At 49.4% G+C, this 21,003-nt stretch overlaps 1 protein-coding gene across 2 annotated transcripts in view; it reads left to right on the top strand.

The window, feature by feature from the left end:
• The first annotated feature begins 5,577 nt into the window (after positions 1-5,577).
• CLPB (ClpB family mitochondrial disaggregase) overlaps positions 5,578-21,003 on the top strand; it is a 72,400-nt gene continuing 56,974 nt past the window's right edge. The window contains exons 1-3 of one of the 2 annotated variants that reach the window (XM_035115202.3): positions 5,578-7,197; positions 10,380-10,428; positions 19,403-19,489. In XM_035115202.3, coding sequence (XP_034971093.3) covers positions 6,558-7,197; positions 10,380-10,428; positions 19,403-19,489 — 776 coding nt within the window. In that variant the 5' untranslated portion in view covers positions 5,578-6,557. Of the gene's footprint in view, positions 7,198-10,376; positions 10,429-19,402; positions 19,490-21,003 lie in introns of both variants that reach the window. The other variant, XM_035115200.3, reaches the window with a different exon arrangement.

Here is a 21,003-nt window from a genome sequence, read left to right as displayed (position 1 = left end):
AATTTGGAGCCGGGACCCGCTGGGCATGTAAAGCAGGTTGCCTGTGGCTTGCTGAGCCAAGGGCAGCCGGCGGCAGCGGCTGCGAATCCACCCCAGGACTCCTGGCCCCTTGCGGGGCAGCGATCCGAAGGCAGGCCTCCTCTGTGCCATTATTTGTTTCCCTGGAGCAGGGCATGTGGGAAGAGGAGGAGGGGAAACAGCGTCTGGCTTGCCACATGTGCCTGTAAACAGAGGCAGATGGGCGAAGGAGTAAACAGAGCAGCTCTCTCTGAGCTGCAGAGATGAGTCATGCCAGGGAGGCGAAAGTGGCTCTGCATTTTCTCACAACTTCCGTTGCTGTGATTTCTCTCTCTCTCTCTCTCTCTCTCTCTTTTCCAGGCAGCCAAGCAGAGGTGCAAACAAACATGTCCGACTCTCGGTTTGCATGTGAGTTGTGTGTTTCATTCTTCTTCCAAAGCAATAGAAAGTCGAGACCTCCTTCACCTTTTGCAGGGCTGCTTTCTTTGCAATTTGTATTGTTGTAAACAAAATATGCCCTTATTCCCTTATGGTTGTATCTTTATTATTATCATTATAAGCAACTACCTGTACTCTATTCCGAACTTAGAAATGGAAAGCGTAATGCTGGTGGTCAACAAAAGAGGTTTAGGTTACAGGTAGGTAGCCGTGTTGGTCTGGGTCGAAGTAAAATAAAAAAATTCCTTCAGTAGCACCTTAAAGACCAACTAAGTTTTTATTTTGGTATGAGCTTTCGTGTGCATGCACACTTCTTCACTGTATCTGAAGAAGTGTGCATGCACACGAAAGCTCATACCAAAATAAAATCTTAGTTGGTCTTTAAGGTGCTACTGAAGGAATTTTTTTATTTTACAAAAGAGGTTACAAGACTGTCTCAAGGCAAATCTGAAAAAAAATGTAGTATAAACACTGACAACTGGGGAACACTGGCCTGCGAACGCTCCAATTGGAGAACAGACTTTACCAAAGGGGTGTCATGGGCTTTGAAGACACTCGAACTCAGGACGCAAGGGAGAAATGTACTAAGAGGAAGGCACACTTGGCAAATCCACACCGTGATCAACTCCTGCCCAGAAACCTATGTCCCCACTGTGGAAGGAAGTGTGGTTCCAGAATTGGCCTCCATAGTCACTTATGGACTCACTGTTAAAACTGTGGTTACAGGTAGGTAGCCGTGTTGGTCTGGATCGAAGTAAAATAAAAAAAATTCCTTCAGTAGCACCTTAAAGACCAACTAAGTTTTTATTTTGGTATGAGCTTTCGTGTGCATGCACACTTCTTCAGATACAGGTGCTACTGAAGGAATTTTTTTTATGTTAAAACTGTGTTTATGGAAGACAATCTTACTCTGCTACAAGGGATTGCCAAAGAAGAAGAAGAAGATTATTATTATCATCATCATCATCATCATCATCATCATCATCATCATCATCATGCAGCAGCTAAAAAAGCCAATGCAATTCTGGGCTGCATCAATAGGAGTATAGCATCTAGATCTAGGGAAGTAATAGTACCACTGTATTCTGCTCTGGTCAGACCTCACCTGGAGTACTGTGTCCAGTTCTGGGCACCACAGTTCAAGAAGGATACTGACAAGCTGGAACGTGTCCAGAGGAGGGCAACCAAAATGGTCAAAGGCCTGGAAACGATGCCTTATGAGGAACGGCTTAGGGAGCTGGGTATGTTTAGCCTGGAGAAGAGAAGGTTAAGGGGTGATATGATAGCCATGTTGAAATATATAAAAGGATGTCATATAGAGGAGGGAGAAAGGTTGTCTTCTGCTGCTCCAGAGAAGCGGACACGGAGCAATGGATTCAAACTACAAGAAAGAAGATTCCACCTAAACATTAGGAAGAACTTCCTGACAGTAAGAGCTGTTCGGCAGTGGAATTTGCTGCCAAGGAGTGTGGTGGAGTCTCCTTCTTTGGAGGTCTTTAAGCAGAGGCTTGACAGGCATATGTCAAGAATGCTTTGATGGTGTTTCCTGCTTGACAGGGGGTTGGACTGGATGGCCCTTGTGGTCTCTTCCAACTCTATGATTCTATGATTATCATCATGATAATGGATGCCATGGATGCTTCAACTGAGATTCCTGCAATGCAGGGCTTTGGACTTCATGACCACTGGGGTCCCTTCCCTGATTTTAACTGTTTATATCCCACCTTTTTCCCAGACTGAGATCCAGCCTAGAGGAGAATGAGAGTTGATAGGATAGACACCTTCCAATATCCAAAGGGCCGTCCCACGGAAGATGGAGCAAGCTTGTTTTCTGCTGCTCCAGAAGGGAGGTTCCGAACCAATGGATTCAAATGACAAGGAGGGGATTTCCGACCAAACTTCACTAGCCCCTGATGCCTCCGTGTCTAGTTCTCCTTCAAAGCCATCCCAACCAGTGGCTGTCACTACAACATTGTAGGAGGCTTGTCTGTCCCATGAGGCAGGATCCAACCAGGAAATATCTCCTGCACAAGCCCCCCTGGGAGCTGCATGAGGCTTGTGCAGGAGAAGCGGGTTGTGGCGCCCCGCGGAGGGTGGGCTGGAATTGGCATGCTCTGTCTCAGGGGCCCAAGTTTGTTCCGGGAGAACTCTGCAAAAGCGAGAATTTTCTGTGCAGATATGGCTGAAATAGGGGGTTTTCCTCGGCATTTCTGATGGTGCTTGGAGAGCAACTCAGCTCCCCTGTGAGGAAAGCTTGCAGAGTGTTGGGTTTATTAGGCTAGAGAGATTAAGAAGTTTATAAAAGTGTCATGGGGTAGAGAAAGGGCACAGAGCAAACCTTTCCTCCCTCTCTCATGACACTAGAACTCGCAGGCATCCCACCAAGCTGAATGTTCAAAGATTCAGGATAGACAAAAGGTCGTTCAAACTATGGAACTCCCCCCCACAGGACGGCCACCAACCTAGATGGCTTTAAAAGAGGATTTGACCAATTCATGGAGGAGGAGAAAGCTAATGATGGTCACTAGTCATGATGGCTGTGCTCTGCCTCCACAGCAGTGCTTCTGAAGACCGGTTGCGGGAAACCACAGGAGAGGAGAGGCTCTTGTGTTCGAATCCTGCTTGCTGGTTTCTCACTGGTGCTTCTGGTCAGCCCCTGTGAGAGCAGGATGCTGGACTAGATCCAGCAGGCTGTTCTGGTCAAAGGCCTGGAAATGGTGCCTTATGAGGAACGGCTTAGGGAGCTGGGTATGTTTAGCCTAGAGAAGAGAAGGTTAAGGGGTGATATGATAGCCATGTTCAAATATATGAAAGGATGTCATATGGGGGAGGGAGAAAGATTGTTTTCTGCTGCTCCAGAGAAGCGGACACGGAGCAATGGATTCAGACTTCAAGAAAGAAGATTCCACCTAAACATTAGGAAGAACTTCCTGACAGTAAGAGCTGTTCGGCAGTGGAATTTGCTACCAAGGAGTGTGGTGGAGTCTCCTTCTTTGGAGGTCTTTAAGCAGAGGCTTGACAGGCATATGTCAAGAATGCTTTGATGGTGTTTCCTGCTTGGCAGGGGGTTGGACTGGATGGCTGCCCTCTTCTGGACACGTTCCAGCTTGTCAGTATCCTTCTTGAACTGTGGTGCCCAGAACTGGACACAGTATTCCAGGTGAGGTCTGACCATAGCAGAATACAGTGGTACTATTACTTCCCTTGATCTAAATGCTATACTCCTATTGATGCAGCCCAGAATTGCATTGGCTTTTTTAGCTGCTGCATCACACTGCTGACTCATGTCAAGTTTGTGGTCTACCAAGACTCCTAGGTCCTTTTCACATGTACTGCTCTCAAGCCAGGTGTCACCCATCCTGTATTTGTGCCTTTCTTTTTTTTTTTTTGCCCAAGTGTAGTACCTTACATTTCTCCTTGTTAAAATTCATCTTGTTTGCTTTGGCCCAGTTGTCTAATCTGTTAAGGGTATTTTGAAGTGTGATCCTGTTCTCTGGGGTATTAGCCACCCCTCCCAATTTGGTGTCGTCTGCAAACTTGCTCAGGATGCCTTCAAGCCCTCAGAAGCAGTGCTTCTGAAGACCGGTTGCGGGAAACCACAGGAGAGGAGAGGCTCCTGTGTTCGAATCCTGCTTGCTGGTTTCCCACTGGTGCTTCTGGTCAGCCCCTGTGAGAGCAGGATGCTGGACTAGATGGGCCACCGGCCTGATCCAGCATGCTCTTCTTAGGTTCTGTGGCTGGTTCTAGCAGTGAGGAAAACAAAGTAGAAAAAAGAGAGAGGGAGAGAAAGAGACGTGTACCGATTCCTCCCCTCCCTCCCTGGTCTCTGCTCTGCACTTCAGGAAAATGTGTTGCCTCGTTGCAGGCTATGACTCAGCCCTGCAAGGAGGGCTCCCCTGAATTCTAAGCACCCAACGCAGCACTGTCTCCCTGGCAGCCCAGACGGCGCCTCGGAGGCAGAGGCCGCTTCATCAGGCCAGTGCTCTCCTGCCACCCCTGCAAGCCGCCCGGTCCTAACGATCTGAGCCGCTCATTAGTGTCCGCAGCTGCTTCTGCCGGCTTTAATTTAAATACTCGGCAGCACACAGACAGGGGCAGGGGCATTGCCAAAGGGCACGGCGGGAAGCAGTGGCGGAGCTGAAGACCAGAGAGAGAGGGAGGGAGGGAGAGAGAGAGATGGTGCAGCAGAACGACCGAGGGGTGAGATGAAGCTGCTTGCATGGCCTTCAGTGAACCCCCTCCTCTCTGCAATAAATAATGCAGATAATGCAGCTGGCCTTCTTTACAGGGTCGTCGTGCTCCTGCCTGAGATAAAAGCCAGAAAAAGAAATGGTGCAGCAAATAACCCAGAGATGCATTTTAAATAAAAGCATACATTCTGCTCGTGTAAAAACACGCTGATTCCCGGACCGTCCGCAGGCCGGATTTAGAAGGTAATTGGGCTGGATCCGGCCCCCGGGCCTTAGTTTGCCTACTCATGGTGTAGAACAGGCATCCCCAAACTTCGGCCCTCCAGATGTTTTGGACTACAATTCCCATCTTCCCCGACCACTGGTCCTGTTAGCTAGGGATCATGGGAGTTGTAGGCCAAAACATCTGGAGGGCCGCAGTTTGGGGATGCCTGGTGTAGAACAAAAAGGCAGTTGATGTGGAGAAAGAGAGGTGTACATTTCTCCCTCTCCTATCATCCTACAGCTCCAGAATCATCCTGTGAAAATGACCAGCAGGAGATTGACATTTGCAGCCCCAAAATGTGGCAGCGGCTTCAGAACTGGACTAGACGACGACGAATCTGTTTAAAGTTATCGGATGGCAAAGCTAATGAACCTCCATGCTCAGAGACAGTCTACCTTGGAAAATGAATTGTCTGGAAGCAAAACCAGAAGAAAGCCGTCACCTTTGTGTCCTGCTTGTTGGGCTTCCAGGGAACCTGGTGGGCCATTATGGGATGGAAGATGCTGAACTATGTCTGATCCAAAGTGTGTGTGTGTGTGTGTGTGTGTGTGCCTTCTGCTGCAAACACATTCAATTGCAAAAATGTAACAAATTACAGTACAAATATAACCAAAGTAGTCATAAACAAAGAAGCATCAAAAAGCACACAACCAAATTGATACAATTTCCATAAAAATCATAATGACATCTCAATTGAAAATACAAAAAAGTTACCATCAATAACAGCAACAACCCCCCCCCCCACACACACATTGTGTCCAGTTCGGCCCTAAGAATATTGGTTGGCCCTAAGAATATGTGGAAATGTTGAAAATTGCTTTTACAGGAAGGATATGCCAATCCCTTCCAAATATACAACACAGTATACAGTACAATAGTATTCTCTAGGATGGCAAATGACTCGTTCAAACAACAGGCCAAAAGGGTCACAATAGAAGTTGTGGCCATGCACACCACTAGCTATAGCTGCAACCCCAGTTTGAACCCTGGTCCCTCCTAGCTCCTGGTCCGGGGCTGTAACCATTGTATGACACTGCCTCTCCCAATGGGCTGGGTGTGCTAATCTCCTGCAGGGAGAGGCTCACTCTTGGGGAACAATCACCTTTCCATTAGGAAAAAGACCAGCAATTGCCATGAAAATCAATATAATTATATTAAATAAGATACTCCCTCCACTACACACTTTTGTCCAGCGGTAAGTCTCGAACTCGCGACCTTCTGGAGCGCGCCTTCCCTCCAGCCAATCGCAATAGCCGCCGCAACAGCAGCAGCAGCAACCACAACAGCCGCCTCCTCCCTGCCGGATAAAGGCCCGGCGCTCTCCTGCGCATGCCTGCCTACATTTCCCAACAGGCACTTCCGCCTACGAAGGCAGCTCTTTGTTGACGCACGCGCGCGGAGGGGGGCGGGCGCCCGCGTATCCACGGGAAACGTAGTCCTCCCGCGGCCGTGCTCGGAAGTCTTCAAACGGCTGCAGGACTACATCCCCCATGATCCCTTTTCACGCCGGCGCGTGTCCTCTCCTCACAGCGCCGGCGCCCTGGGCTCGTCCGCCATCTTGGTTTCCAGGGTGACAGGACCGTGGTGGCTGGCAGTAGGCCGGCCCGACCCGGTGCGGGGCGGGCGGCGCGTGGAGCGGAGCGGAGATGCTGGCCTGCCTGATGAGCAGGCCTCTGCCGCCGGGTCTGGCGCGGCTCTTCGCGGCGAGGGCGGGGCTCCCGCTGGCGGTGCGCGGGGCCTCGGCGGCGTCCGCGGCCTCGGCCTCGTCGTCGCTGGCCGGGCGCGAGGAGCTGCAGTACCCAGGCGAGGCCGCTAGGGGCCGCCCGCAGTGGCAGGCGGCAGAGGGAGAAGAGGAAGAAGTGAGGCTGGCGAAGCTGCAGCGCCGCCGCGCGCCCTCCAGGGGGCGCTGCGGGGATGCGGAGCTGTGGCCGCAGTGTAAGGCGGCGGCCGCCAGGGGGCAGGACGCGCAGCAGCTGGGAAGATACCCCTGCGAGGCGGGCGCCGCCCTGGCGGCGGGCAAAAAGGTGGCAGCCGAAGGAGGGTGGCTGCCCAGGCTGCCCTGCCAGGAGGAGGAGCAGCAGCTGCCATCCGGGGACGCTAGCGCCCGCCCGCTCCGCAGGGAGCCCAGCGGTCTGCGCCTCTGGCCCAACCCGGAGCGGGCCGGGCGGCACCGCAGCAAAGGGAACCGCGGCAACAGGCGCGGCCCCAGGATCCCGTCCTTCTCTGCCACCGCCGTGGCAGCCGCCGGGCTGGCATTCTGCTACAGCAAGGGCAACGTCTCCAAAGGTGACCGCAGGGTGACGCTCTCTGGCAGGAGAAACTCAAGCCGCTAGTCCTGTGCGAGGGACAGTGGGGAGGTTGACGAGGGATGCTGGGGCTTTTGGGGTTTTTGCTTGCTGTCAGGGCCGGACCAGGTCATCTCGCCGCCTGGGGCAAAGCAGATAGAAGCTCGTCCACTGCCGCCTCACCCTCCGCTACTGCCCCCTCTGTTGTTGCTGCCGCCTGAGGCAGCCCAGGGCAGCCCCGGTGTGCTGAGGGAGGCCGGAGAGGAGGCAGAGGAGGCGGGTGACAGCAGAAGGGGCAGTGAGTAGCTGGCTCCTCAGGGTGTGGATCTGCCACTCATCCTTGCTGTGCACAGCCTGCTGCCCAAGGCCGGGCGGGCCGGCCCTGCTTATTATAAATAATAAACATAATTGCATTTTTATCTCGCCTTTTTCTCCAAGGAGCTCAAAGCGGCATGCATGGTTTCACCCACCACTTGTTTCAACCTCCACAACAACCCTGTGAGGTAGGTTAGGCCAAGAGAGGCAGTGACCGGCCCTCCAGATCACACCTAGTGAGCTGCGTAGTGGCCAATTGGGAGATTCGAACCCTGATTTCTTCCTGGTCCTAGTCCAGGCATCCCCAAACTTCGGCCCTCCAGATGTTTTGGACTACAATTCCCATCTTCCCCGACTACTGGTCCTGTTAGCTAGGGATCATGGGAGTTGTAGGCCAAAACATCTGGAGGGCCGCAGTTTGGGGGTGCCTATCCTAGTCCAACACTAACCGCTACCCCACACTGGCTCCTCCTATGTTGAGGTTCTTGCTTTCCCCATCATTATATATCCAGCCTAAAGAAACGATCCGCCTGCCTTAATTCCTGTGTGTGCTGGAGTGCTCTTAGAACCGTTGAAGCAAGGCTAACAAAAGGCAGTGTGGGTAGTGGTTAGAGGGTTGGGCTAGGACCTAGGAGAAACGCCCAGTCAGCCGTGAAGCTCCCTGGGTGACCCTTGGGGTCAGACCCCCCATCTCAGCCTAACCTGCCTTACAGGGTTGTTGCGAGGAGAAAGCACAGAGGAGGAGAACCTGGAGCTCCTTGGAGGGAAAGGTGGATATAAATGTAATAAACAAAGGATACAGCAAGTAATAATTTAGAATTTTGGCCACAGTCGGAGTAATGTGTCAGTGTTCTACCTTCCTGTTAACCTGCCTGGTGCCCCTTCCCTTAGTTGTTTTGGACTACAACTTCCATTGGCCCAAACCAGCATATTTCCTAGGGCAGGGGTGGCCAACTCCCAAGGGACTGCGATCTACTCGAAGAGTTAAAAACTGGCAGTGATCTACCCCTTTTGGAGGGTTCAGGTGAAAGTTGAGCTTTTTTGGGGAAGGAAAGCCCTGTTTTTTTGGATCAGGGCGAAGTTGTTGAGCTTTTTAGGGAGGAAGAAGGCCCATTTGGGGGGTGGGGTTCAGGGCAAAAATGTTGAGATTTTTTGGCAACCCAAAGTTGTTGAGCTTCTTTGGGGGGAGCCAGTGATCTGCCACCAGTGATCTACCACAGACATCCAGTGATCTACCAGTAGATCACGATCTACCTGTTGGACATGCCTGTCCTAGGGGATTCGCCCATGGCTCCTCTTCTCAGTTCGTTTGCCTGTTGGTGTCTCAGGACAATAATGCATTCAAAGAGGGGATTCTCCTTTTTCCTGTGAGCTTAGTTGTGCATACAGGGTACGTCTCCAGAAATGTGGCAAAAACATTGATATTTTGCGTGTCGTTTTTTAGCTTTGTATTTTTATATCAAAGTTCAGTTGGTAATCTGTTAAAGAGGTGAGTTTTAGTTTCTTCCCGTTGCAACAGTTGTTGCGGTAAATGGTTTTTGATAAAGTTCATAATTATTATTATCGAAACAAGTAGTCCTGCATTGCATTCTCGTCTTCAAAGTGCATTTTGATGCTAGTTTTGTATGGTGTGCTTACAGCATTATGGCCAGGAGGTGGCGTATTTGAACCACCTGTTCCCAAAGTGGCATAAGGTTGTTTTTGGATTACAGGTCATGTGTGCTGGCTGGGGCTGATGGGACTTGTAGTCCAGACCATCGAGAACCCCAGGAAGACTGTTTCAAAAGATCCGTTCCTAGGCCTTTCTCACGCAGGGACCAGCTTTTGTATTGAGTGTCCAGCTGTGCGTTAAAAGATGTTTTGATTGTTGCTCCTTGCCTTGTAGTTTATGCACTGAAGTCTCTCTTGAGGGTCGTACCCTGGGAGTGTGGGGGCAACACCTAGAATCATAGAATTGTAAAGGAGGAAGGTACCCCAAGGGTCATCTAGTCCAACCCCCTGCAACGCAGGAATTGCAGCTCAAGAATCCCTGATGGATGGCTACCCCACCTCTGTTAAATAACGGTCACATGAAGGAGAGGCCACCACCTCCCAAGGGAGTCCATTCCACCGATGAACAGCTCTTAACCGTCAGAAGATTCTTGCTAATGTTTAGTCGGAATCTCCTTTCTTGTCATTGGAATCTTTTGGTTCTTACCTTCTGGAGCAGCAGGAGACAAACCGAACCTAATTATCTTTTAAGGCCATTCAAGTCAGTGACTATCACTGCCTCCTGCTGCAGGAGCAAGTTTTAACTGTGTGAATTGTTCTAATTCAACCACTAGGTGCTCACAACCCTTGCTTTACCGTGGACAGAAAATTCCCCGGGGTTTGGGAAAGGCCACTGGCCCCCCCAAAAACGTTGCGTTGCTGCCTGGCTCAGGAGGCAGTGCTATAGCTCTAAAGCAGGTGTTTGTGCATTGATTTCTGTTCCGTTCTATCTCAAAGAAATTTTAGTGGAAGGACTGCCTGGTCAAACACTTGATAGGTAACATCATTGTGGACCTGATAGTGAGAGGGCATTCCACAGGGTGGGTGCCACTACCGAGAAGGCCCTCTGCCTGGTTCCCTGTAACTTGGCTTCTCGTAGCGAGGGAACCGCCAGAAGACCCTCGGCGCTGGATCTCAGTGTCCGGGCAGAACGATGGGGGTGGAGACGCTCCTTCAGGGGGGTTCTTTTGGAATCAGCTTTGAGGGGTGGGAGGCAATGACTGAACCTGGCGGAAAGCAGGAAACTTCCTTTAAAAAGGGGGGTTCTTCTCCCTTCTTGCCTGTTCTTCTCGCCACCTCCAATTCACAGTGATTCCTCTCCTTTGTCTTTTCCAGAAGACTCTCTACTGGAAGCTGCACAGATCAACAACATTTCCGAAGTGGACAGGTGAGCCCCCTGAATTCAGCCCTGCCTGCTGCTGCGAGGGGGGGCTGGGAGAAGTGTGCGGGTGGCGTGCAGCCTTCTTGGGAGAAAACACTAGTGTGTTGCGGTCTATAAATTATATCTATATAACCTCACGATTTTTATATACTATTTGATTGTAAAAACAACCCAACAGCAACCACCTCAAAGCAGTTTACAAAGAGAATAAAACCGTAAAACTGTCAGTAAAGACCGCTCTTTAAAATATTCAAAAGATAAAATCAGCCATAAACTAAAAAAAGAAATTAAAAACACACATCAACATGCCACGTGTTTGAGTGGGCTTGTCTAAACAAAAATGTTTTCAGCAGGCACCGAAATGGGTGCAGTGAAGGTCCCTGCCTGGTGTCAATAGGCAGGGAGTTCCAGATTGTAGGTGCTGCCACGCTGCAGGCTGTGGAGTGGTGATTCTGCAGATATATTTTCTTGAGGCCAAGGGGTCGAGGTCCATTTGTTGATGTACTGTTGGGCTTTCTCTAGGAGAAACTATGAAAGTTGCCCCCACAGGAGGGGGGCAGGGGTGGCCACCAACCTAGATGGCTTTAAAAAGAGGGCCAGGCAGATTCATAGAGGAGAATAAGGCTATCGGTGGCCACTAGCCAGGATGGCTGTGCTCTGCCTCTATGATCAGAGGCAGAAATGCTTCCGAAGACCAGTTGCTGCAACCACAAGAGGGGAGAATAGAATGCTCTTGTGCTCAGATCCTGCTTGCTGGTTTCCCCCCAGACATCTAGTTGGCCACTATGAGAGCAGCCTGCTGGACTAGATGGGCCCCGTTTGGTCTGATGTAGCAGACTCTTCTTTTATTCTTTTGCTTTAGAAGTGACACCTCTGCATCTGAATATCATCATCATCATTATTATTATTAAGCATGCCACAGAGCTTGATTTCCTACCTTGGACCCCCTTTCCCCCCAAAAAAGCAAGGTGTTAGCAGTTGTTTGTGAGGGAGAGGCCCTCTGTACATGCGTAGGGGTATTCCTTTCGCCACAGTTTAGTTTTCCACACCCTCAGCAGCTGATCCCTGGCACCGAAGTGCCTTGTGCCCTAGTGCTGGGGTGTTTGATTAAAACGCTGGCGCTCCAAGCCATGACTGGAACCGGCAGACTGGCATGTTTGTGTGGTATATGCCCACTTTGCACAGTCTGCTTTGCCCTGTTCAGATCAGCCTTCATGCCCCCGTATTGTCCAGCAACCAGGTTCCCCCCCCCAGTACCATGTAAACCCCCTCTCCTCTCCTCCCTGCGTCCCCGAGCCTCTCCCCAGCCTGTCTCAGGAAATGGCTTCCTTGTGCCCAACGCAGCCGAGGTCTGGCCTGCATCAACGCTCCTGATGGGTAGCGAACTGGGCCCCTGGCAGTAATTGCAGGAAGCGGCCTGATTATCTTTGAGTCAGCCCAGGTCTCCTGGCCTCTTTCCCTCCCATCTCCTTGCCTCAGCTTCACGTTCCCAGCAGGCAATTCTGGAAATGCTTTTGGCTGCTGCCATTGTCCAAACCTTCGGATGGCATATAATTTGGGAAATGGGAAAGACCACAGCCTGTCGAAGGTCCCAGGCTCGATTCCCAGGTGGCACTGAGGTGAGATGGTGCCAGCTTGGGTTCCAAAATGCGCCCCCCCCCCGACCCCCTTGGTCCTTTGAGCTGGCCTGGGCTGGACGATGTGCTCTGGAAGTCACCACTGTGCCCTCATGGGACACAACATCCAGCACTCGAAAAGTAGTGTGGGTTTGAGTTAGGCTAGCAGCAGGAGAACAGTAATGCTTTCATGTTACATGGCTAAGGTATCCAGAAATTACTGTATTTTTCCGTGGATAAGGCGCCCCCATGTATAAGACTTTTGGGGACCCCAAATATAGAAAATGGGCATATGCACTATCCGTGTATAAGACACCCCCAGATTTTTAATCTAATTTTAAAGTAAAAAACCTTAGTCTTATACACTGAAAAATACAGTAATCTTCACCAACATTTGCGAAAGCCAGCATTGCCTCTCCCTGTGATACCATTCTGCCTGCCTTGTCCGCCTGCAAGGTGAGGGCTGTACATAGATGTCACATGCTAGAATATTCACCTTCAACTCTCTGAAGGGCTGTCACATGGACCATCTTGGCTGTGAGCCCTGGGGGACCTGCTCCTTGCCTTGCAGGCCTATTTCTACCTGGCCTGGGAGGCGGGGCCTGGACTGACTCCAGCTGCAAAAGCTGAGGCTGCTAAACAGACTCTTGCACTGGGGTGTTGGATAGGGGTTTCCATTGCTCTTGTTGATATTATTATTTTTGTATATTTTTAGATTTTACGATTTATGTGGAAATTGTGCGCCTTTTGATGTGATTTACTTATTGTTTAGGATTACTTGTGTTATGTTTGTAATTATGTAAATATTTTTATTTTGTAAGCCGCCTTCAGCAGTTTTAACTATGCAAAGGGTGCATACAATTAAAATGATGGTGATGATGCAAGCTTGTCTTCTGCTGTTCTAGGTGGGGGACGAACTTTCTGAGGGCAAGAGCTGTTTGACAGTGGAACAGACTCCCACAGGAGCTTGTTGACACTCCTTCCTTTGAGGTTTTTAAACAGAGGTTGGGAGGCCACCTGTCAGTGGTCCTTTATCTGCAATTCCTGCATTGCAGGGTGTTGGAATAGATGACCCTTGGGAGTCCCTTCCAACTATGTAATTCTAGGATTACTGGGCTTTTGCTCTTGGGATGAAAACAGTGGAGGCAAATGGGCTGATTAGACAGGCCATTTTTTAGGAAGCTGGCACTGTTTTTCCTCTCTTGAGATCATTATGTTGCCGGTGTGTGTGTTTAGGGGGTGGGAAGGATCTCATTCTGTAAGTGTTGCAAACCTCAAAGCTGAGGGCACCTCCTAAAGAAGTCGAAAGTTTCCCTAAAGCACCAGCCCCTCCGGCTGTTAAACAGTAACATCTGGGGACGGTGGGTGGGGTGTGGGGAGAGGGAGAGAAGTGCTGTTTAACCGGCCTCCACTGCTGTTGGGGACAGAAGCTTTTGTTGTGGCCAAAAGTTCAAGTTTCCAGCTTCCTCTTCCTCCACCTGTCAGGAGGGCCCAGCTCGCAGGCGCTGAGCACAAACTCAAACATGCCCTTTGGGCTCCCGGAGTCGCTCACCCAGAACTCCTGGGCTCGGAGGCCTGAATAGAAGCCCCATATGTTCAGCGCAGGAAGGGGGTGTGCAGGGAGGGGAGCCAAGTGCCTATGCTGCAATAGGAGATGCCCAAAGCCAAGCGAGTCACTGGATCAGCTGCCTTCTTTGCTCTGATGGGGGAGCATCCTTCTTTCTTCCCCCCCCCCCCCGAAGAACGAATGTATCCTCCCCGAGATGCATCCCTTCTCCTTCTCTCTCTTTCCCCCCACCCGATTAGTGGGGTGGTTTCTGTATCTTCCAAAGGGCCCCTGGCCAGAGTTGGAATGTTGGGGGGTTCTCACCATAAACAAGGAGGCATGGATTTGGCGGGTGCCCGAAGCTTGGATACGGGATTGCAGCAACGCTTCTGAATACTAGTTGCTGGAGACCCCACAGGAGAGGAGAGTTGCTCTTGTGTTCGAATCCTGATTGTGGGTTTCACACAGGCATCCGGTTGTCCACTGTGAGAGCAGGAGGCTAGGCTAGATGGGCTGTTGGCCTGATCCAGCAAGCTCTTCTTACATTCTTACGAGTTGCACCTTCCCAGTTTAACCTAGTCCAGGGAGGCAGGCAAACCAGCCTCTCTGTTCCATGGACTGTGTGGTAACATTCTCGGGTGGGGATGTTTGCACTTCCATCGAATGAGGTTCAAATGAGCCTCTGTCTGTCAGAGGCTAATGATGATAATAGCATTTATAGAATGCCATAGACTATCCAACTAATTTCGCACAGTGTCCTGTCATAACTATTACACTAGTTTGTGGAATGCTCTCCCCAGGGAGGTTCGTCTGCCGCCATCATTATACGCCTTTAGGTGCCAGGTGAAAACATTCCGCTTCAAACAGGCCTTTGACTGATGATGAGCCAATACCCCTTTAAATGCTGGCTTCTGGGACTCTTGGGAATTGGATGGTTCCCAGGTCTCTCAGCCCTGGGCTCACTTTCTAGCCCTGCACATGGAATTCCAAGTTTTCAACTCTTTCTGTAAATTTGCAATGCTCGTAGTTGTGGGACAGGAGACAATGATGAGATTTAATCTTCCACTTTGCAAATTCCTGGCTGAACCTTGTGTTGCTACTCTGTGAAAATGCACCTCTAGGTGTCTGTGGATGAGCAGCTGTTTGGGAGCCATTCAGCCGAGTGCCTCGGGTGTTATTTGGTTAAAATGCGGGTAAACATCCTTAAAGATTGATCAGAGAATTTTATTTAATTAACAATAAAATACCCCTGCTGGTAAATACATTTGGTTGTCTAGGAGCTGAGCAGTGGTCGTCGCTCTATTGATTTCTTGTGATTAAATCAGGCTGGGAATATATTAATGATGATCACGAGTGCCCCGAACATAAAGTTCAGCCTTTTCACAAAGCTGCTAAGTTGCTCAGCACCAATGTGCTGATTTTAAAAAATGCCCCTAATTGAAATGTCGATGCACACTGTGCTCATCGATGGCGCTGCGGTCATCCTCCATTCTGACTTTCTCAGTTCATCATTCTAGAGGGCCTTAAGGAACTTGTGTCCTGTTCCTGAACACAGGCTCTTGTCGATGACCATGATCAGTGAGGGCTTTGTGGCCTCATCTTGCTGTGGAGCACTCTGGAGCACCTCCCATGACCCAGAACAGGCATAGCCCTTACGATGCCCCATCCAGATGTTGTATTCCAGCTCTCACCAGCCCCGGAAGAGCATAGCTAATGGCCAGGGATGATGGAAGTTAGCAAATTTTGAGGGAATTGGGTTATGTTTCACCTGGAGAAGAGAAGACTCCGAGGTCATATGAGAGCCATCTTCAGATATCTGAAAGGCTGTCACATGGAGGAAGAGGCAAGCTTGTTTTCTGCTGTTCCAGAGGGTAGGACCCAAACTAACAGATTCAAATTATGAGAAAGGAGATTCTGACTAAATACTTGGAAGAACTTTCTGATAACATGAGTGTTTGACAGTGGAACAGACTCCCACGAGATGTGGTGGACTCTCCTTCTTTGGAGGTTTTTAAACAGAGGTAGGATGGCCACCTGTCTGGGATTCTTTGGCTGTGATTCCTGCATTGTAGGCGGTTGGACTAGAGGGCCCTTGGGGCCCCTTCCAACTCTGTGTTTCTTTAATATCTGGAGGGCCACAGATTAACAACCTCTGCTGTAAGAACAGTGAGCAATCAGCCAGCCGCTTGTTGGGAATCGCTTTGCTGTGACTCATCTTGTCCTTTAAAAAATGGTGTTACCTGGGCTGCCTCCTTGGCCTTGTGTGGAACATGCTTACCCTTACTGTTCAAGGCAGACTTCTGGAGTGGGGTATTTTTTTCCTTCCTTTTCATGGCTCAGCTTTGAGCCTTCAGAGCTTTGAGTGCTGCCTTCTGGCTTATGAACTTCCCCTGGTGCTAAGACCAGTTGGGGGGGGGGGCATCCTGCCCTGCAAGGGCATTGCAAGGTGAGACCTCACAGTGGTGGCAGCCCCTCCCCCGGGACTCTCTGCTGGAGGCTCCTCTTGCTCTCAGCTTTCAACGTCAGGTCATCATAACACCTTTCCCATTTTAAGGAGGCTTCTGGAGGGAGGGAGCAAAGAGGACTGCTGGCCATCTTGGGCTTAATTCGTTTGGGGTTTACACCTGGCTTCATGCTGTTTTTGCAGTTGGGTTGGATTTTATCCATTAGCTGGTTAGAAGTGCAACTGATAAGAGCAATCGGCGTACAATTCAAATAGTTTAAAACACAACAACTGCATCCCTTGGCTTGATGAGTTTCTACGTTCACCACATGTCAGGACCCAGAGGCAGGTGCTGTCGTCCAGCGGAAGCAAAGTGTTGAATCTCGAAGGCAGCAACTGTCAATCTGAAGGGGCAGAGGCAGGAAAAATCATCATCTGGTGCAGGCAAGCTGGCGGTCTGGTTTCCAGCAGGCAGCTGCTTGAGAGAAAGCTGTTTCCAGAGCCCCTACTTTGATTGACAGATTGCTCAGACTGAGGAGCCAAACCAGAGGCAAGATTAAATAAGGCTGGTCTTGCCCCTATTGCCACTCCAGTCGCCTGGTCCAGTTGAGCTGATGAGCTGCAGTACCGCACTCTGGCCATTATTTAGGGGGGTGCTGCAGAGTAGGAGGGGGTCAGGCCAACAACTCCCTTTCCCTGAGAGTTGCCCCCCAATTGGCCCGGGAAGGATCTTGCTACCAGCCACCCTGGTTTGACTCCTTTGGCATCTTCTGCCAAGGGTTCCTTGGTGACCTTCTTTGAGTCGGTGCATCTGAGGCAGGAAAGGTTTGCCTACCACCAAGAGGTGGAAAATTTGGGGGGAAGATCAGAAGCAATGAATCCTCAGACTTTTGTCATGCCAAAATTTTGTGAGCTGAGAAGAGAAAAATGGAGGTTTGGCTTCTTTGATGATATTCAAAGAAGGGAAGAGAGAAAAGGAAGCTCTCTGTGAGTGGTTGGCTAGGCAAAACCATCAAGGGATATTCTCTCCCCATTTCATATATTGAAGGTTCCTATAAGAGTAAGGAAGTAGTTTGTTTTTACAATTTTATCCCTCTGATTTACATATCGTGATGCAATTATTTGATTTCCTTTTGCTTATATCTGTTTTAATGGTAGATAATAGAATAGATGTTGATTTTAAAAAGCAGAGCGCTTTTGTGTCTGCAACTGATGTATATAAACTTTGAAAGTCTCGTAAACATGAACAATGATATTAAATTGCATTGAGCATTGTTTAAAGTTTTATAGCCCAGGCCGGCCCAAAACATTTTGCTGCCTGAGGCAAAGCAGCAAATCTCCCTCCTCCACCTATGTGGAAGTACAACATAGCCATTGTGGCTCGTGGCCATCGGTAGCCTTAACCTTCAAGAATATGGCTAATCATATTCTGGAGCCAAGTTGGCTGCCATCTCTGCGTCTGGGAGGGAGTGCAAATTCCATCACCACTTAACTCTGCACTGTACAAAGTAGTGAATTTTGTCTGTCCTGAATCTTCAAATACTCAGCTTCATTGGACATCGAGGAGATCTAGTATTCTGAGAGAGGGAGAAAAGTGTTTTTCAACACTGTACATAATTTTATACACTGGATACTTTAGTTGAGATTCCTGCGTTGCAGGGGGTTGGGCTAGAAGACCCTTGGGGTCCCTTCCAACTCTTAAGAGTCTATGATTCTATTACCTCAACTTCCCACTCGCATATTTTGTAAACTAAAAAGCCCCAAATGCTGCATCCATCCCATCAATCATTAGGAGTGGTCTTTTCTGAACCTTTTCCAACTCCACAATCTACTTTTTGAGGTTGGGCAATCAGAACTGTATGCAATATTCCAAATATCATCACACGGTAGATTTGCCTGAGGGCATTTTTTTGAGTCTCCTCCTTGAGAGGCCAGTGATGTATTCACCTAGCACTCATCCAGAGTCACAAATGCCTCTGGAAAGCACAGCAATAACAGTAGGGATCAGGACAAGAGCCAATGCAGGATAGCCTGAATTAACCCTCTAGAACCGTATAGAATTACGGGAACAGACCTCTGAAGGGTGAATCTGCCTAGGATTGCCCCGGTGATATGTAGCGTGATGGGAACCAGCAAAGCTAAGGATGGCTTTTGATCAGGCGGTGGGAGGACCTTTGGAGAGCTTCCAGATGGAGCAAGGGTGTGGGTTTCTGCTGCAGGCGATGCTACTTTCAGCATGGGCCATGCAGCTGCAAGGCACTCTCTGGTTACTCCTGTAAACACAGCCCTGTCTGCCCAGTTGACATCCAATCCGGGTCTCCCCCAGGCTGATGCAGTTCTTGCCTGCTCAGCCCATCACTACAGGTTCATTTCATCTTCTTCTTTTTTTGGTAGGCAAAGGAAAATCTGCTTGGTTTGAGCACACAGTCCTCTTGGGGTGATGGGTTGCACAGAAGGGTACTCGCCCTTGTGAATGGGCAGTACTCGGAAGACTAATGGCGCAAAGCAGAACTTGCCTTCCTCATTCATCGGGGCAAGCAACCTTTTCCCTCTGAGAGCCACATTCCCTTGTGGGAGTAGTCTCCTGGGGGTTGCATACTGGCAGTGGGAGGGGCTACATTTGAAGGTGGGTGGGGCCAAAATTCTGGATTAACTAGTCCAGAATAAAGAAACCCCACCCCACCCAGTTTTCAGGATGGCTGCCTCAAATGAAAATTCCCAGTCCTGGGCAGGCCTACTAAGAAGTAAGCCCCACTGAGTTTGATGGGGTTTCTCTCAAATAAATACTGTATATTCCTGCGTATAAGACTACTTTTTCACCCAGGAAAATCTTCTCAAAGGTCGGGGGTCGTCTTATACACCGGGTCGTATTTCTTATATGGCGAGTATATCCCAAACTCTATATTTCAACTGGAAAAGTTGGGGGTAGTCTTTAAGCAGGGCATTATTTTTTTCAGTGCATCAGCCCTATACAGCTACTGTTCAGGGAAGCGAGTGAAAGTAATTCCATCCCGACTTTAGTTTGATATACACATATATGTGCACACACACAGAGCAGAAGTCTTTCTGTTCTCAATCAGCTGGGAGACAAACTTCTTTTCTCCAAGCCATAGCATACAACTTAGAAAATAGTTTTAAAATAACATCCATTTGTGTCTATATTGCCTCTTCTAGTTGTGCTGATACTGCGTACATAGAATAAGGGAAAATGTGTTCAGAAGCCAGGAAAGCAAACAAGGAAGAAGGGATTGGGATGGGAGGGAGGGAGGGGGTCAGCTACAGGTGTCTGTGGATGGGCAGGTTGCTTAACTGAGTCGTAGATGCTCCATGGCTAACAGACATGCTTCCTCTCCCTCTTTCTTTCTCTCTGTTCAGGTTGTTGCAGGAAGGTGCAAGTGTGAATGCTCGGCACAAACTTGGCTGGACAGCTCTGATGGTAGCTGCTATAAACCGAAATTCAAGGTGGGTTATTTATTTTTCTTTGTAAAAAAAAAAAAAGCTGCATATGACACCCACTCATGTAAAACACCAAGGCAACGTACAGCAATATACACAAATGCCATCAAACATAACGACACATTAAACATGGTAGGAAATGATCCTTAAAATGTCTGGCTCATCTTGAAAAAAATCAAGCAATTGAACAAGGCTGAATAGGCTTTAAATAAGTCTCCCCAGAAGCGTCCAAAAGGTAGCGAGGTTGCCTGTTGACTCTTGCCGGAAATTTGGTGTGCTAGGTTTCTTTATCGCCTTTCTTACAGCAGATTCTGAAGGCTATATACAATTTTTGGGGGGGGGGGAGGAGAACAGAAATAAATGACGAATAATACCTTCGCTGGAACTAACACGCAGCACCAACATAGTCTGCCAAAGCGCCAAAAAACCCAGCAGAGAACGGGTTAAATAACGAATGCTGTTACTGTACACCCAATCATCGTCTGCCAAAGCGCCAGAAAAAACAGCACAGAAAGGGAAAGTTGCTAACCAAAGTTTTGGAGGTTTTTTTTGGGGGGTGCAAAAGTTGCTTTGCTTTTGGAGGGGGGGCATTGTGCAGTGGGTACTCCTCCTGTGTGAGCCCCACTGCAATTCATGATGGTTTGGGGGGGGGTCCTTGCCTAGCTCCCACCCATTCCATTGCAGCCTCTTCTCCCCTCTCCACTTTTCAGCAGCAGAGCGTCAAAGGATGCAAAACGGGGCATTGTTAAACTATGGAACTCTCTTCCGCAAGAGGAGGGTGATGGTCACCAACTTGGTTGGCTTTAAAAGAGGTTTAGGAAAGTTCACGGGAGAATAAGGCTATCAGTACTTACTATCCACAATACCTATACTGTGCCTAAACTGCAGTATGCCTCCGAATGCCAGTTGCTGTTGTACTCAGGTCCTGCTCAGAGGCTTCCCAGAAGAGGCAACGGGTCAGCGACTGGGAGAACAGGATGTTGGACTAGATGGGCCTTTGGCCTGACCCAGCAGCCAGGCTCTTAGGAAAGGCTTTTCTCCTTTTGGGATTTGCAGTGGTTGTTACCGGCTCTGCGCACCAACACTAGAACTTATGAGTATCCACCGAAACCAAATGTTGAAAAATTCAAGGCAGATAACATGGATGGCTTTGAAAGAGGGATGGGCAAATTCATAGAGGAGGGGCCGATTCATGGTTGCTAGCCAGGATGGCTATGGTCTGCCTCTACAGTTGGAGGCAGCTGTGCTTCTGAATACCAGTTGCTGGGAGCCACAGGAAGGGCTCTTGTGTTCAAATCCTGCTTGCGAGTTTCCCAATGTGGTATCTGGTTGGACCCTGTGAGAAGAGGATGCTGGACAAGATGGGCTCCCATTGGCCTGATCCAGCAGGCTTGTCTTCTTATGTTCTTAAGGCTTCAGAAATAGGGTGGGTTAGAAACCAGAACCTCATTATTCATAGCATGGGAGCAGGGTAGGCTTCTGCAGGTCCGCCCACAGGGTTCCGTTGCCTTGCTTTTTCC

This window comes from Zootoca vivipara, chromosome 4, assembly GCF_965207765.1.
Source record: "Zootoca vivipara chromosome 4, rZooViv2.hap1.1, whole genome shotgun sequence".
NCBI lineage: Eukaryota > Metazoa > Chordata > Lepidosauria > Squamata > Lacertidae > Zootoca > Zootoca vivipara.
This window is presented reverse-complemented; position numbering and strand designations above follow the sequence as displayed.